This window comes from Eptesicus fuscus, chromosome 5 (assembly GCF_027574615.1).
Source record: "Eptesicus fuscus isolate TK198812 chromosome 5, DD_ASM_mEF_20220401, whole genome shotgun sequence".
Classification (NCBI taxonomy): Eukaryota; Metazoa; Chordata; class Mammalia; order Chiroptera; family Vespertilionidae; genus Eptesicus; species Eptesicus fuscus.
The window spans coordinates 57,058,681-57,073,957 of NC_072477.1; the positions used below are offsets into that span (position 1 = coordinate 57,058,681).

The 15,277-nt window shown below is 41.3% G+C and overlaps 1 protein-coding gene across 4 annotated transcripts in view; it reads left to right on the top strand.

Moving 5' to 3' along the window:
- Positions 1–15,277, top strand: part of DMXL2 (Dmx like 2) — a 166,703-nt gene that overhangs the window by 63,607 nt on the left and 87,819 nt on the right. For all 4 annotated transcript variants that reach the window (XM_008143148.3, XM_008143149.3, XM_054716227.1 and 1 more), the window contains exon 7: positions 14,803–14,981. In XM_008143148.3, coding sequence (XP_008141370.1) covers positions 14,803–14,981 — 179 coding nt within the window. The remainder of the gene's footprint in view (positions 1–14,802; positions 14,982–15,277) is intronic.

A 15,277-nucleotide genomic window follows, 5' to 3' on the forward strand; every position in this document is an offset into this window, starting at 1 on the left:
CTTTGTACTTCCAACAAAAATAAATAATGAGACTAACAGCACATCCTCTTAAATGGGGCAACTAAATTTTAAGCATCATTTTTTTTATTCCTATAATTTTATTAATAATACATAAATCACTTATGGATAGGTATCACCAATTTGACTAACCTATCTTACAAGCTATTCTATGGAAGAAGTTTTTTTCTATTTTATCTGACTCAATTAATGCCTGTTCATAAGCAGGTTAAAAATGTCATCTTGGACCCCACATTTACACAATATATTAATCTAACTTCTACAGACAGCATATTTTTATTTAAAAAACCTTAAAAATTTCACTATTCTTCAAATTTTAAAATACTTGCCCAAGTTGCTATCTAGGTTTAGAGTCACAGAGGGCTGACAATCAAAGAAACAATAAATAAAATTATCTGTGAGGCTGTCCATCAGTGCTTTTTTGATGGCAGGGGCCTCATACTAGTGTATCTATATAAATAAAAATGTAAATGTTTGTTTGTTCAAAATCTTAAATCTCTGAAAGTTCTTCACCGATTGCTTTGAAATTTTGACACAACGTTGCATTCGAATACGCGCGTGTTTTTATATACCCTATACCTACTATTATATAGATGTCACACCTGTGACAGGTAAAAACATGCTTTTTTTGAAAACAGCGCCATCTGTTGGACGTAAAAGCAACACACGCTATACTAAATATTTTAGGATTCCATTTCATTGTTTCCGATTTACGATCCATTTACGATTTCCAAATTTCCAATTTTATGATTCCATTTCAATGTGGATAATGATTGAAGATTTGTGCTTAGAAATCGCGAACAAAGTTCTCAATCAATTGGGAATGCCATCACTGAATCGATCTGCTGCTGCTTCATTTGATGTAGAATTGCGTCGTGAACAAAATTACAACACAGGTGATCTTTTGTCGTATGTGCAATCAAATATTCCTAAGCTAACGCTTGAGCAAAAAGGCATTTACGATCAAATAATGCAAACTGTCAATAATGGGGTTGGAGAAATCTTCTTCTTAGATGCGCCAGGAGGAACTGGTAAAACGTTCCTAATTAGATTGATTCTGGCAGCAATTCGATCCCAAAATGACATAGCCTTAGCTCTTGCATCGTCTGGAATAGCTGCAACATTGCTACCAGGTGGAAGTACTGCTCATTCCGCTTTGAAATTGCCATTGAACATGCAATTCATTGAAACTCCCACGTGCAACATTTCCAAAGCATCCGGCATGGCAAAAGTATTGCAGAAATGCAGACTTATTGTTTGGGATGAATGCACAATGGTGCACAAAAAATCGCTTGAGGCTCTTGATCGATCTTTGCAAGATTTGCGTGGAAACATCAGACCATTTGGGAACACGTTAATATTGCTTGCAGGAGATTTCAGGCAAACATTACCTGTAATTCCTCAATCGACACCAGCGGACGAAATAAATGCTTGCCTGAAATACTCAACTTTGTGGTGACACGTAAAGACGTTAAAATTAACTACAAATATGCGTGTCCAGCTGCAAAACGATCGATCAGCTGAGATATTCTCACATCAATTGCTGGAAATTGGGAACGGAAAGGTGCCGGTTGATCTGACCTCAGGACGAATTTCATTGCCTCAGAACTTCTGCAATTTAGTGACGTCAAAAGAAGAATTGGTTGAAAAAGTATTTCCCAATATTCAAACCAATTATAAGAATCACGATTGGCTGAGTGAACGAGCTCTTCTTGCGGCCAAGAACAAAGACGTCTACGAACTTAACAATATTATTCAGTCTAACATTCAAAGCGAGGCAGTCACATACAAGTCGGTTGACACTGTTGTGGAAGCAGATGAAGCGGTTAATTATCCAACAGATTTTTTGAATTCACTCGATCTGCCAGGGATGCCACCGCACGTACTGCAATTGAAAATCAGCGTGCCAGTTATCATGTTGCGAAATATCAACCAGCCAAAGCTTTGCAACGGCATGCGGCTTGCAGTAAAAAAATTAAGAAGCAACAATCTTGACAGGACCTTTCAAAGGTGAAGATGTCCTCATTCCTCGCATTCCTGTGATTCCAACAGATATGCTTTTCAATTTAAGAGATTGCAATTCCCAGTTCGATTAGCATTTGCAATCACCATCAACAAAGCTCAGGGCCAATCTTTAGAATTGTCGGTTTAGATTGCTTCTCACATGGACAATTATATGTTGCATGTTCTAGAGTCGGCAAACCAGACAATCTATATCTATATGCACAGACAATGGAATAACAAAAAATACTGTATACCCACAAGCATTGTGAAATTAAACATATTAGAAACGTGTGCTTTCTCTTTCCTTTCTTTTCCATTTAACCAGACTGAGCCACAGCAATGCGTGGCCAGGTACAGCTAGTAAAAAGTAAAATTTAAAGAGTGAAAAAAATACTTTCATTTATTAAATTTTTATTCCTTAGTGTCCACATTAATAAATCTTAAAATCTATGTAGATTTTAAGTATCTTAAAGGCAGTTCTGTTTGTATAATCCGTCTTTTTTAAAAAAAATTTTTATGGCACACTACCTTAGCAATTGATTTTTTTTTCATTGTATTAGTCATGTTTACCTAGCTTCTTTTTTAAAATTTACTTATTTATTTTTAATTGATTTCGGAGAGGGAGAGAGGAATAGAAACATCAATGATGAGAGAGAATCATCAACTAGCTGCCTCCAGCATGCCCCCCACCGGGGACCAAGCCCACAATCCAGGCATGTGGTCTGATTGGAATTGAACCATGACTTCCTGGTCCATGGGTTGATGCTCAACCATTGAGCCACACCGACCAGACTACCTAGCTTCTTATATTCAGTTCTCCTAAGACTTAAGTGTTTCATAATACTTATGGAAAGATAAGAATGCCTTGCTTGTAAAGACCCTTTGGGGATTCATAAAATGTGTCATGGATTTAAAAAGCTTATTTCCTTACATTTTTAATAAGATACCACATCTAATTAAGATCCACTTGATTAAGAGAACAGAAACTAACTCTGTAATGTTGGCATTCTCCCCACCCCCCCACAATCTGTTCTGCTTCTGTTAATAAAGCCAAATTTGTCTGATTTGATGAAACAGATGGTAACTGTGTGATCTACCACTAGAAGGCATTTTCCACCGCCTTCACTACATATGACAGGGTTTCAGTTCATGTTGTGGGACTCAAATCCAATTACCTTCAGGATTTTTGATATTACAGTTCATTGAGCACTTTCAGTGGTAAGATCTATTTTTTATAAGTGTGATAAATTAAATTTTTCGGGTTTAAGAGTATTTTAACTTTTTATCTAAGCTTAAAATTTTACTTATTAAAGAAACTTTTATCTTCACAAGATATATGATTAAATCTTTGGGTCAAGAATTATTTTGCTTGCTAGGTGTTTATTTAAATTCTGTTATTTTTTTTTTAACGTTTATATCTGAATACTTTGTAACAGTTGGTTATTTTGTAAAATTTGAAAGTAATTTAAAATATTGTTTGCTCCAGAAATGTTTTTCTTTAATAGATGATTACCCTTTTGAGTAAAAAAGTGGGCTATCTAAGGGCTAGAATAAGAAGAATTTTTGGGGAGGGTAATTTTGTCCGAAAAGGAAGGAGAGGCTTTAGAATGTTCCCAGAAACTTTTTCTCCTCTTGAGAATGCTCTGTTCTTAGATTGTGTTTTGGTTATTTCAGGATTAGCTTATCAACTCCCAGTCCCCCTTTAAAATGAAAATATTTTTACTTAAAAAAACAACCATAGTATGTATTTATTACAAAAACATGCAGAGAAAATGAAAATCCTCTACTAAAAAAAGCCCTATTCCAAATAGAAAAATAGCCAGTTTTCTATTTAATACAGGTTCTTTCAGACATTTTGATGCCTTTGTAAACCAGATGCTGGGGTGTGTGTGTGTGTGTGTGTGTGTGTCTGTTCATGCATACTGCAATGAAATCAGATTCTTTAAGCTTATTTCTTCATTTAATATGTCATATATAGGTGATTGCTGTGTCAATATATCTGTATTCTAAAGGTGATGTAATTTTCCATTGTATGAATGAATGTACCATAATTTAGTTTAACCACACAACTACTAATGAACATTCAGGTTCCAGTTTTCTCTATTGCTATTAAAAATGAACACCTTACATTAATCTTGTGCTATTTCCTTTTTATAATGAATTTTATTGAGGTAAAATTAGCATAAAGTGTGTTTTAAGTGTATAGCTCAGTAAGTTTTGACAAATTTATAGATCCACATAATCACCACCACCATCAAGTTATAGGACATTACCATCATCTCAGATGGTTTCCTTTAATCTCTTCCCAATTTACTCACTTTCATCCCTAGTGTCTGATATTAGCTACTCTGCTTTCTATCATTATTGATTGACTAGAAGCCCGGTGCATGAAATTGGTGCACGGAGGGTGGTGTTCCTCAGTCCAGCCTGCACCCACTCCAATGTGGGACCCCTCGGAGGATGTCCCTTTCGCAATCTGGGACGGCTGGCTCCTAACTACTCTCCTGCCTGATCGCTCCTAACCCCTCTGCCTGCTGGCCTGCTGGCCCCTACCTTGCCCCCCTCCTGGCCTGATAGCCCCTACCTTGCTGCCCTGCTGACCTGATCACCCCTACCTTGCCCTCCTGCTGGCCTGATCAACCCTACCTTGCCCCGCTGCTGGCCTGATCGCCCTAACTGCCTCTGCCTCAGCCCCCAGTCTGGCCTCCCTCTGTGGGAGGCGACCTGGTGGATCAGGGGAAGGCACCGCTCCCATTACCCTGCTGCTGCTGCCACTGCTGGTCTGAGCCTCAGCCCTTCACCGCCCATGGCTGCCTGAGCCTCAGCCCTCACAGCTGCTGCAGTTTTGTCTGGAACGACATCAGGAAGACATCCTCTTTAATTAGCATATTACCCTTTTATTAGTATAGATTTGGGCACTGTTACAACCACGCAGAACTTAAAGAAAACACATGGCCCTGGCTGATTTGGCTTAATTGAGAGAGCATTGACCTGTGGACTGAAGGGTCCCAGGTTTGATTTTGGTCAGGGGCACATGCCTGGTTGCAGGCTCAATCCCCAGTAGGGGGCCTGTGGGAGGCAGCTGATCAGTGATTCTTATCATTGATGTTTCTATCTCTCTCTTCCTCTCCCTTTCTCTCTGAAATCAATAAAAAAATATTTAAAAAAAGAAAACACATGATCTTCACTTTGGGCTTAGTTATCTTACTATAATATCCTTTGTGCAGTATTTTAACTTCCCTCAACTTTCCTTTACCCACCCTTAAAATGCAATCTATTTTGGGGAAGATGATCAGGAAAGTGATTCTAGTGGGTAGAAGTTTTTTTGGGAGGGGTTGGGATCGTGAAAATATTTAAAAATTGAGCATGGTGATGGTTGTACCACTCTGAATTTACTTTAAAAAACCAATTCATTGTACACTTTAGGTGACAAGTGCAGTATATGAATTATATCTCAACAAAGCTGTTCTTTTATTTCTTTTTAAATAAAGACCAGTCTTATAATCAGTTGCAGATGTTTTCAGAGGCCCCCCAGCATTTGCTTACCGCATCCCAAACCACAGCTGCGACTCCCAGTTGCCTCCAGTCCTGGTGGATCTGGATGGTGTGCTTTGCAAAGGAGAAGGTGGCAAGAGGCTTGTGGAATTTCTGCAACCCCATTCCCATGGTCTCCTCATAGGGCACCAGGGCCATTTCCACTGTGCCAGCTCTCTGCTTCCTTTAACCTGTTGGGCAAAAGAATCCTGCATGCTCTGGCCAGAACTTGCATTCTCTCTTTGGTGGCCTGAATGCTTTTTTTTAAGGTCGTTTTATGGATTCAAAAGAATAAACAGAGATGTGGAAAGCTTCTGTCGAATTCCTTTTACATGGTTCTTCCAGGCTCATGGGAAGTGAGATGTGGCTCTGAATTCATCCCAATAGGGTGTCTTTGGGCAAAATCACCCAGAACAGCACAACTCCTGCAGGATGCCCTACACACTTCGCTGTCAGGACTCAGGGGGGCTTGAGGGTGAGCGAGGCAGCGGTGCCAGCACAGGACCTGGGAGAAGATAGCTTTCTACACTGCCCAGGCCCGCGTGGACTGCAGCTGCGTCCACCGAGGTGGGCAGGTTGTTTCTGCTGTTTTGTTTTGGTCTGGCCTTCACCCCGTCAGCCACAGACCCATGCCTGCACTGAGACTATGAATGGTTCAATGGTCCTACTTTTTGGTGGACGGTAGACGCACTCCCACCTCCTGGAGACTGGCAGTTAGACACTGGCGGCTTCAGAGTTGCTCACGGGGAGAGAGTGGCCCTAGGTCCAGAACGGACTCGGGTGTCCTCGGCTAAGAGGCCTCCCCGGGCTAGGGGCCGCCGGCGGTTTGAAGGCTAGTCACGTCCCTGATCATGGTGGGGGTCCCCTCTGGGGCACTGGCTGGCCTGGGCTAGGGGCCACCTGCGGTTTGAAGGCGAGCCATGTACCTGATCGTGGCAGGGGTCCCCTCTGGGGCACTGGCTGGCCTGGGCTAGGGGCCACCTGCGGTTTGAAGGCGAGCCATGTACCTGATCCAGATGGGGGTTCCCTCATGGTGACCGTTCATCCCGCTCCCTCAGCTTCCTAGCCTGCTGTTCGGTCATCCGTCTGGTCGTTTTGGTCGTTACGGCCCCTGGTTTTTATATATTAGGATTGGTCTTCCCTAGTTTTATATAAATGAAATTGTATAGTTTGTACTCTTGTGTGTCTCACTTCTTGCACTTACTGTAGTTTTGAGATTCATCCATGCTCTGTGCATCAGTAGTTCTTTTTATTGCTGAGTTGTATTTTGTTATATAAATATATCACAATTTGTTTATCCATTTACCTTTTTCTCATCCTCACCCGAGGAGCGAGGATATTTTTCCCATTAATTTTTAGAGAGAGAGGAAGTGCCGGGGGCGGGGGGAGGAAGAAGAAAGAGAGAGAAACATCCATGTGAGAGAGACACATCGATTGGTTGCCTCCTGCTTGAGCCCTGACCAGCAGCCAGGAATTGAACCTGCAACTGAGGTACATGCCCTTGACAGGGAATTGAACTGGAGACTCTTTGGTCTGAGGCAGACACTCTAACCACTGAGCTCACCGGCCAGGGCTGTCCTTTTACCTTTTGATGGACATTTGGGTTGTTTGGAGCTTTAGGCTAAAATGAATAAAGCTACTATGATCATTTACTTGAAAGTCTTTTGGAGATACTTGTTTTCATTTCTCATGGGTAAAAAAATACCTAGCAGTGGAATTGGTGGTCATATGGTACTTTACAAAAAAGTGCCAAATCCTTCTAATGTTTTATCATTTGCATTTCTACCAGCAATGGAATAATTTTAGTTGCTCTACTTTCTTGCCAACAATTGGTATCATCAGCCTTTTTTTTTTTTAAATCCTTACCTGAAGATATGTTTTTATTGATTTTAGAGAGAGAGAAGAAGGGAGAGAGAGAGAAAGAGAAAGAAACATTGATCTGTTGCCTCCTGTGTGCTCCCTGACTGGGGATTGAACCCACAGCCTAGTTTCTAGTATGTACCCTAAACAGGAATTGAGCTCGAACCTTTTTGGTGTACAGGAAGACACTCCCACCAATTGAGCCACCCAGCCAGGGCATCATCCGCCTTTTTAACATTAGCACTCTAATAGTCGTGTAGTGGTGTCTTCTTAGGTTTTAGTATACATTTCCCTGACTTCTAATGATGTTGAGCATGTGTTTATTGGCTATTTGTATAATTTCTGTGATAAAGTTCTTATTTATCTTTTGCCCATTAAAAAAATTGGGTTAGTTTCCTCATTATTATTGGGTTGTAAGAGTTTTTTGTATATTCTTGTGTAATTTAAAGATCAATGCATTGCAGATGTTTTCTTCAGTCTGTTACTTGTCTTTTTATTTTTTTAAACAGTGTTTGTCATACAGAAATTTTTAATTTTGAAGAGGTCTATCTAGCTTATTAATTTTTTGTATTGGTTTGTGCTTTTTGTGTCCTCGATCTAAGAAATCTTTGTATACCTCAGAGTCACAAAGATATTATATTATCATTTCTTTTAGAAGCTTTATGATTTTGAGTTTTACATTTTGAGGTAGTTTTTTGTATTTGATATGAAGTTAATTTTTTTCCAAATGGATCTTACAGTGACATTTTTTGAAAAAGCGCCATTCTCCATTGAATTATCTTTAACTTTCTTGAAAACCATTTTTTTTTATAAGTGTGTGGATCTGTTCTGGCCTTTCTGTTTTGTTCTATTGATCTTTATATCTATCCTAATGCTAATAATATGCTGTCTTGATTACTATAGCTTTATAATAAGTTTTGAAATTGGGTAGTGTAAGTCCTGTAACTTTTTTTCAAAATGTCTTTGGTAGTATGGTCCTTTGGTTTACATACAAATTTTAGAGTAAGCTTGTCAGTTTTTGTGAGAAAGCCTATTTTGATTTTTTATTATGTTTACATTGGATCTTTATAGATCAGTTTGGGAAGAATTGACATCAGTACATGTGGTCTTCAGATTCATATTTATTTAGATTTTCTTCCTCTTAGTAATGTTCTTTAGTTTTCACTGTACAAATCTTGTACATAACTTAGTAAGTTTATCTTTCTAATGTAAAATGTATTTAAACAAGTTACATTTCCAGTTATTGCTAATATAGAGAAACTAGAGACCTGGTGCATGAATTTGCGCACAGGTGGGGTCCCTCGGCCTGGCCGGCAATCGGGCCAATTAGGGCCATCTTGCCCAGTCCCGATTGGGGCCGATCAGGGCCAGCCAGCTGGGGGGAGGGACTGTGGGAGGTTGGCCGGCGGGGGGGGAGGGACCGTGGGAGGTTGGCCAGCCATGGGAAGTTGGCTGTGGGAGCGCACTGACCACCAGGGGCAGCTCCTGCGTTGAGCGTCTGCTCCCTGGTGGCCAGTGCGCATCATAGTGACCAGCCGACCGTCGTTTAGTCGTTCGGTCGCTTAGGCTTTTATATATATAGACAGATAGAATTTATATTTGAATTTGGATCTTTAGTCTTAAGACCTTGCATATCAGTTTTAGCTTTTTTTTTTGTAGATTCCTTAGGATTTTATGAATAAAGACAGTTTCACTCTTCCTTTCTAATCCATATACCTTTTATTTTTTTCCCCTTACCCAATTTATTTCATATTCTAAGACTTGTAGTACAATGTTGAATAGAATTGATAGAGCAGACATTCTTGTATTGCTCCTGACTTTATGGGAAAAGCTTTCAGTGTTTCACAATTATATGTAAGTTGTAGGTTTATTGTAGATGTACTTGAAGAAATTGAGAATGTTCCTTTCTTTTCCTAGTTTGCTGAGAACTTTTTTCCTCCCATGAACTAGTGTTTACTTTTGTTTTTTAATTTTTTAAAAAATATATATTTTATTGATTTTTTACAGAGAGGAAGGGAGAGGGATAGAGAGCTGGAAACATCAATGAGAGAGAAACATGTGTTTACTTTTGTCACATGCTTTTTCTACATATACTAGAGGTATGGTGCACAAAATTTGTGCCCAGGGCGGGGGGAGAGGGCAGTTCTCTCAGCCTGGCTTGCATCCTCTTGCAATCCAGGACCCCTTGGGGGATGTTGGGCTTAAATGGGCAGTCGAACATCCCTCTTGCAATCCGGGAAGCTGCATGCACCAGTGACCATACTTTTCATACAGGTGAAAGGCATCTTGCTGTTGTATGGGCAGTTACATTTTTTGCCCTGATTATAAAAAGTAGTACATAACATGATCCTTCTGAAGCAGTAGTACTATTTTCCCCATTTTATGGGTGGGAAAACTGAAGCAGAGAGAAGTTAAGTAATTGGCTTTGCCACATAGTTATAAGTGTCAGAATGCGGGCTGACCACAAAATGTGCCAGCCAGAGTCCATGCCTGTCATTGCTGCATCATCCTGTTTTTTCAGTGTTAGAGTAGCCTTGCCAGGTTTTAATTTTTAAATCTAAGAGACTGTTCCCAATACATAGGGTAGGGTCCCTAGGCCTGGCTGGCGATCAGGGCCATCTGTGGGGTGACTGGTGGGCAGGGTGATTGGGGGGCCCCCACTGGCACCTGCCTTGACTGGCGGCCTGGCGCCACCCGCTGGCTGGCCCCACCCCCCGATTGCTGCTGGCAGTTGCCTCCCTCTCTGGGAGTAGATACTCCTGCCTTGAGCATCTGTCCCCTGGTGGTCAGTGCGTGTGATAGTGACCATTTGTTCTGCCGTTCGGTTGATTTGCATATTAGGGTTTTATTATATAGGATAGTTGATTCTTGAACAACATGGGTTTGAACTTTGTGGGTCTATTTATATGTGAAGTCTTTTCAATAAGTACACAGTCAGTCCTTTTTATCCCCAGGTTTCACAACCACAGATTCAATTAACTGCAGATTGAAAACAGTATATTTTAAATCTGCATTTGTGAATCCGTGGGTGTGCCTGGAACCAATATTCCACAGATACTGAGGAACAACTGAAGTTTTGGGGGAGTCAAAAGTTATATATGTGTTTTGTTTTTTTAATTTTAATTTTTTTCTTTATTGATTAAGGTATTACATATGTGTTCTTATCCTGCCATTCCTCCCCCATTCCCCACTCATGCCCTCACCCCTCTGGTGTCTGTGTCCATTGGTTAGGCTTATATGCACGGATACAAAGTCCTTTGATTGATATCTCCCTCTTACCCCCACCCTCCCCTACCTTCCCTCTGAGGTTTGATGGTCTGATCAATGCTTCTCTGTCTCTGGATCTGTTTTTGTTCATCAGTTTATGTTGTTCATTATATTCCACAAATGAGTGAGGTCATGTGATATTTATCTTTCTCTGACTGGTTTATTTTGCTTAGCATAGTGCTCTCCAGTTCCATCCATGCTGTTGCAAATGGTAGGAATTCCTTCTTTTTTACTGCAGCATATTATTTCCATCGTACCACAGTTTTTTATTATTATTTTTAATTTAATAAATCTTTATTGTTCTGATTATTACAATTGTTTCTCCTTCCCCCCCCCCATATCTCCCCTCCACCCGGTTCCCACCCCCCCTTCTGCCCTTGCCTCCCCCCGCTGTCCTCATCTATAGGTGTATGATTTTTGTCCAGTCTCTTCCCGTACCCCCCACACAGACACCCGTTTCCCCCTGAGAATTATCAATCCACTCTGATTCTATGCCCCTGATTCTATTATGTTCACCAGTTTATTCTGTTCCTCAGATTTTTAATTCACTTGACTTTTAGATCCACTTGTTGATAGATATGTATTTGTTGTTCATAATTTTTATCTTTACTTTTTTCTTCTTTTTCCTCTTTTTAAAGAATACCTTTCAGCATTTCATATAATACTGGTTTGGTGGTGATGAACTCCTTTAGCTTTTTCTTATCTGTGAAGCTCTTTATCTGCCCTTCAATTCTGAATGATAACTTTGCTGGGTAGAGTAGTCTTGGTTGTAGTTTCTTGCTATTCATCACTTTGAATATTTCTTGCTACTCCCGTCTGGCCTGCATAGTTTCTGTTGAGAAATCAGCTGATAATTGTATGGGTGCTCCCTTGTAGGTAACTAACTGTTTTTCTCTTGCTGCTTGTAAGATTCTCTCTTTGTCTTTTGCCCTTGGCATTTTAATTATGTTGTGTCTTGGTGTGGTCCTCTTTGGATTCTCTTGTTTGGGGTTCTCTGTGCTTCCTGGACTTGTAAGTCTATTTCTTTCACCAGGTGGGGGAAGTTTTCTGTCATTATTTCTTCAAATGGGTTTTCAGTATCTTGCTCTCTCTCTTCTTCTGGCACCCCTAAAATTCTGATGTTGGTACACTTGAAGTTGTCCCAGAGGCTTCTTACACTATCTTCAACTTTCTGAATTCTCTTCTTCTCTTCTTGCTTCTCTGGAGGAGTGTCCTTTGCCTCTTTGTATTCCAAATCTTTGACTTGATTCTTGTGTTCCTCTAGTCTGCTGTTGGGTCTCTGTATAATATTTTTTATTTCAGTCAGTGTATGTTTAATTTCTAGTTGGTCTTTTTTCATATCCTCAAGGGTCTCATTAAATTTATTGGCCTTTTCCATGAAATTCTTGAAAAACCTTATAACCGTGGTTTTGAACTCTATGTCCATTTGTTTGTTCTCCTCCATTTCTTTCATTTGTGATCTGTTTCCTTGCCCCCTCATTTTCGCTGCTTCCCTGAGTTGGTAGGGTAGCTTTGTGTACTAGGTGTCCTATTGGTTCATCGGGTCAGCCTCCCAGTTACCTGAGGTGGACACTCTTGGTGCACCCCTTTGTGGACTGTGTGTACAGCCTTGTTGTAGTTAAGTCTTGATTGTTGTTGGTGTCACTGGGAGGAATTGACCTCCAAGACAATTGGCTGTGAGGACCCGCTGTGTCTATAACGGAAGAATTGCTGTGCTGGAGACATGTTTATGGGGCAGGACTTGTTCCAGTAGGGCTTTGGTGCTCACTGAGTCTGCCTCTTGAATGTGTCCCTTATGAGAGTGGTTGAAATCTGGTGTCGTCTCACACCCACCACTAGATACACTAGTGTCTGGATCTCCAATGGGGTGCAGGTCAGCTACTGTCTGAGGCCACACAGCAGGAGCTACAGCAAGAACTACAGTTTTCTCCTCTTTGCTTGGGCTTTGGTGGTTTTGGAGCAGTCTGACTGGCTGAGGCTTGGGCCCTGGGTAGGGACCCCCAGCTTGCTCCGATCGTCCACAGGCGACCCCAGCTGGCTCCGATAGCCAGGCTCCCCTCCCAGCCAAGGCCGCAAGCCTCTGTTTGAGGCTCGGGCCCTGGGCAGGGACCTCCAGCTGGCTCCAATCACCTGCAGGGACCCCCAGCTGGCGCTATCGCCCAGCTCCACCCACGGCCAAGGCCACAAGCCTCTGGCCGAGGCTTGGGCTCTGGGCAGGGACCCCCTAGCTGGCTCCAATTGCCCGCAGGGGACCCCAGCTGGCTCCGATCGCCCGCAGGGGACCCCAGCTGGCTCCGATCGCCAGGCTCCGCCCCAGAGACCAAGGCTGCAAACCTCTGGCCAAGGCTCGGGCTCTGAGCAGGGACCCCCAGCTGGCTCTGATCACCCCACTCCACACCCAGCCAAGTCTGCAAGCCTCTGGCTGAGGCTTGGGCCCTGGGCAGGGATTCCCAGCTGGCTCCGATCGCCCGCAGGGGACCCCAGCTAGCTCCGATGGTCCGGCTCGGGCCCTGAGCAGGGACCCCGAGCTGGCTCTGATCGCCTGCAGGGACCCCCAGCTGGCTCAATCGCCTAGCTCCACCCACAGCCAAGGCAGCAAGCCTCTGGATGAGGCTTGGGCTCTGGGTAGGGACCCCCAGCTGGCTCCAATCGCCCGCAGGGGACCCCAGCTAACTCCGATCGCCTGCAGGGGACCCCAGCTGGCTCTGATCTTCTGCTCCGATCTTTGGCTCTTATTGCCCAGCTCTGACCATGGCCAAGGCCAGCAAGGGCAGGCTCCTGCTCTCCACGGCTACAGCCATCTTGGTTGTGTGTATTTGCATATTCACTCCTGATTGGCTGGTGGGCGTAGCTGGTGGGTGTAGCTGGTGGGCGTGGCTTGTGAGTGTAGCGGGCGTGCAGTCAATTTGCATATTACTCTTTTATTAGATAGGATAGTCTGAAACCATTGCCATAGATTGTGCAGTAAATTTGGTTAGATGAAAATGATGCTAAGGTGAAGAAGGTATTTGAAGGTATTTAGTACAGTCTTTGTTAAGTGGTGGTCTTGGAGTAAGCACTAAAAGAAATTTGCTGTATAATTCAAATATCCAAATGAAACATTATTGGAAACATAAATTATGTAGTATAAATTGACAATGAGTACCAAGAAGGAAAATAAAACAGAGGTGTTTATCCAGTTCAGATAAAAGTATTTGGACCTATACACACTTTTCAGGAATACATAATCTCATTGTTTCTTAGAGATTGATAATTTTGCATAAATGATAACATTTCATTATTTTCCTTAATACACTTTTTACATTAAGGATAAAGCACTATTAAGTAGATAGTGTGTGTTAAATAAGATATAATTATATAGGCCTATAACAAAATTGTTAGAACTAAGTAAAATGATAAAGCCAGTGCCTGTTGTTATACCTGTAAATATCTTATGTAGGCATGGAGCTGATTCCTGACAATTGCCTAAATGCCTTCTCGTCATTTGGAGTAGAGATCAGAAAACTGTGGCCCATGCACAAAGCATGGTTTTACATTTTTAAAGGGTTGTACGAAAAAATCAAGAAGAATTTGTGTCAGAAGCTGTATGGTCCACAAAGGCTAACTTACTCTCTGGCCCTTTATAGGAAAAGTTTGCTGATTCCTGACTTAGAGTAAGAAACAATTCATATTTAAAAAGGGTTTGTTTCACCCTTACAGATCCCTTGAAAAAGGAAAGGGTGATAAAAGCAGCTGATAACATGGCATCTTTCTTATTCTTTATCTTATCCAAGGGGCTAGCATCTGGTTTCAGAATCTTTCCTCTACAGTTACCCATGTATATTTAAATGGTGGAATTTGGCATTAGCTGCTATTTGAAAAACCACCATTATGCAGAGAAGATTGATAATGATGAGCAAATGGTCCATTTATTTTTCAAGAATAGTATTCTTTAGAATAATAAATATCATTTTAGATTTGGTTTTATACTATACATATATAGTACACATTAATTTTGTAATATGTATCACATATTAGTGTTTTATATAGAGAGGTTAATTTTAAAGCTTCTTCAAACCACTTAAATATTGAATTGTGTATGTGTAAATTAATTTTATGCTGACCTATATATTTTTGCAGGATGATTGTCTTTTGAAAGTATGGTATCCTATGACTGGATGGAAGTCTTCAATTATACCTCAGGATCATCACGAAGTGAAAAGGAGACAGGCATCTACCCAATTTTCCTTTGTTTATTTGGCACATCCTCGAACTGTGACAGGTTTTTCATGGCGTAAAACTAGCAAGTATATGCCCAGGTTAGATAAATATATCATATAACTTCCATTTGTATCCTTATATGTTTATAAAAATAATGAAAACAGTCTTCTTTTTACTGCATAGACATAGTGGCAATTAAGAGCATAGGCTCTGGTGTCAACTGCCTGAATTCAGATCCTGCTGCTATTGTTACTAGCTTCATGAACTTTTGACTAAAATTTTTTTCTTTAATTTTTAAAAATTGATATTTAGAGAGAGGAAGAGAGAGAGAGAGAGAGAGAGAGAGAGAGAGAGAGAGAGAGGAGAGAGAGAGGTGAGAGAGAAACATCGATCG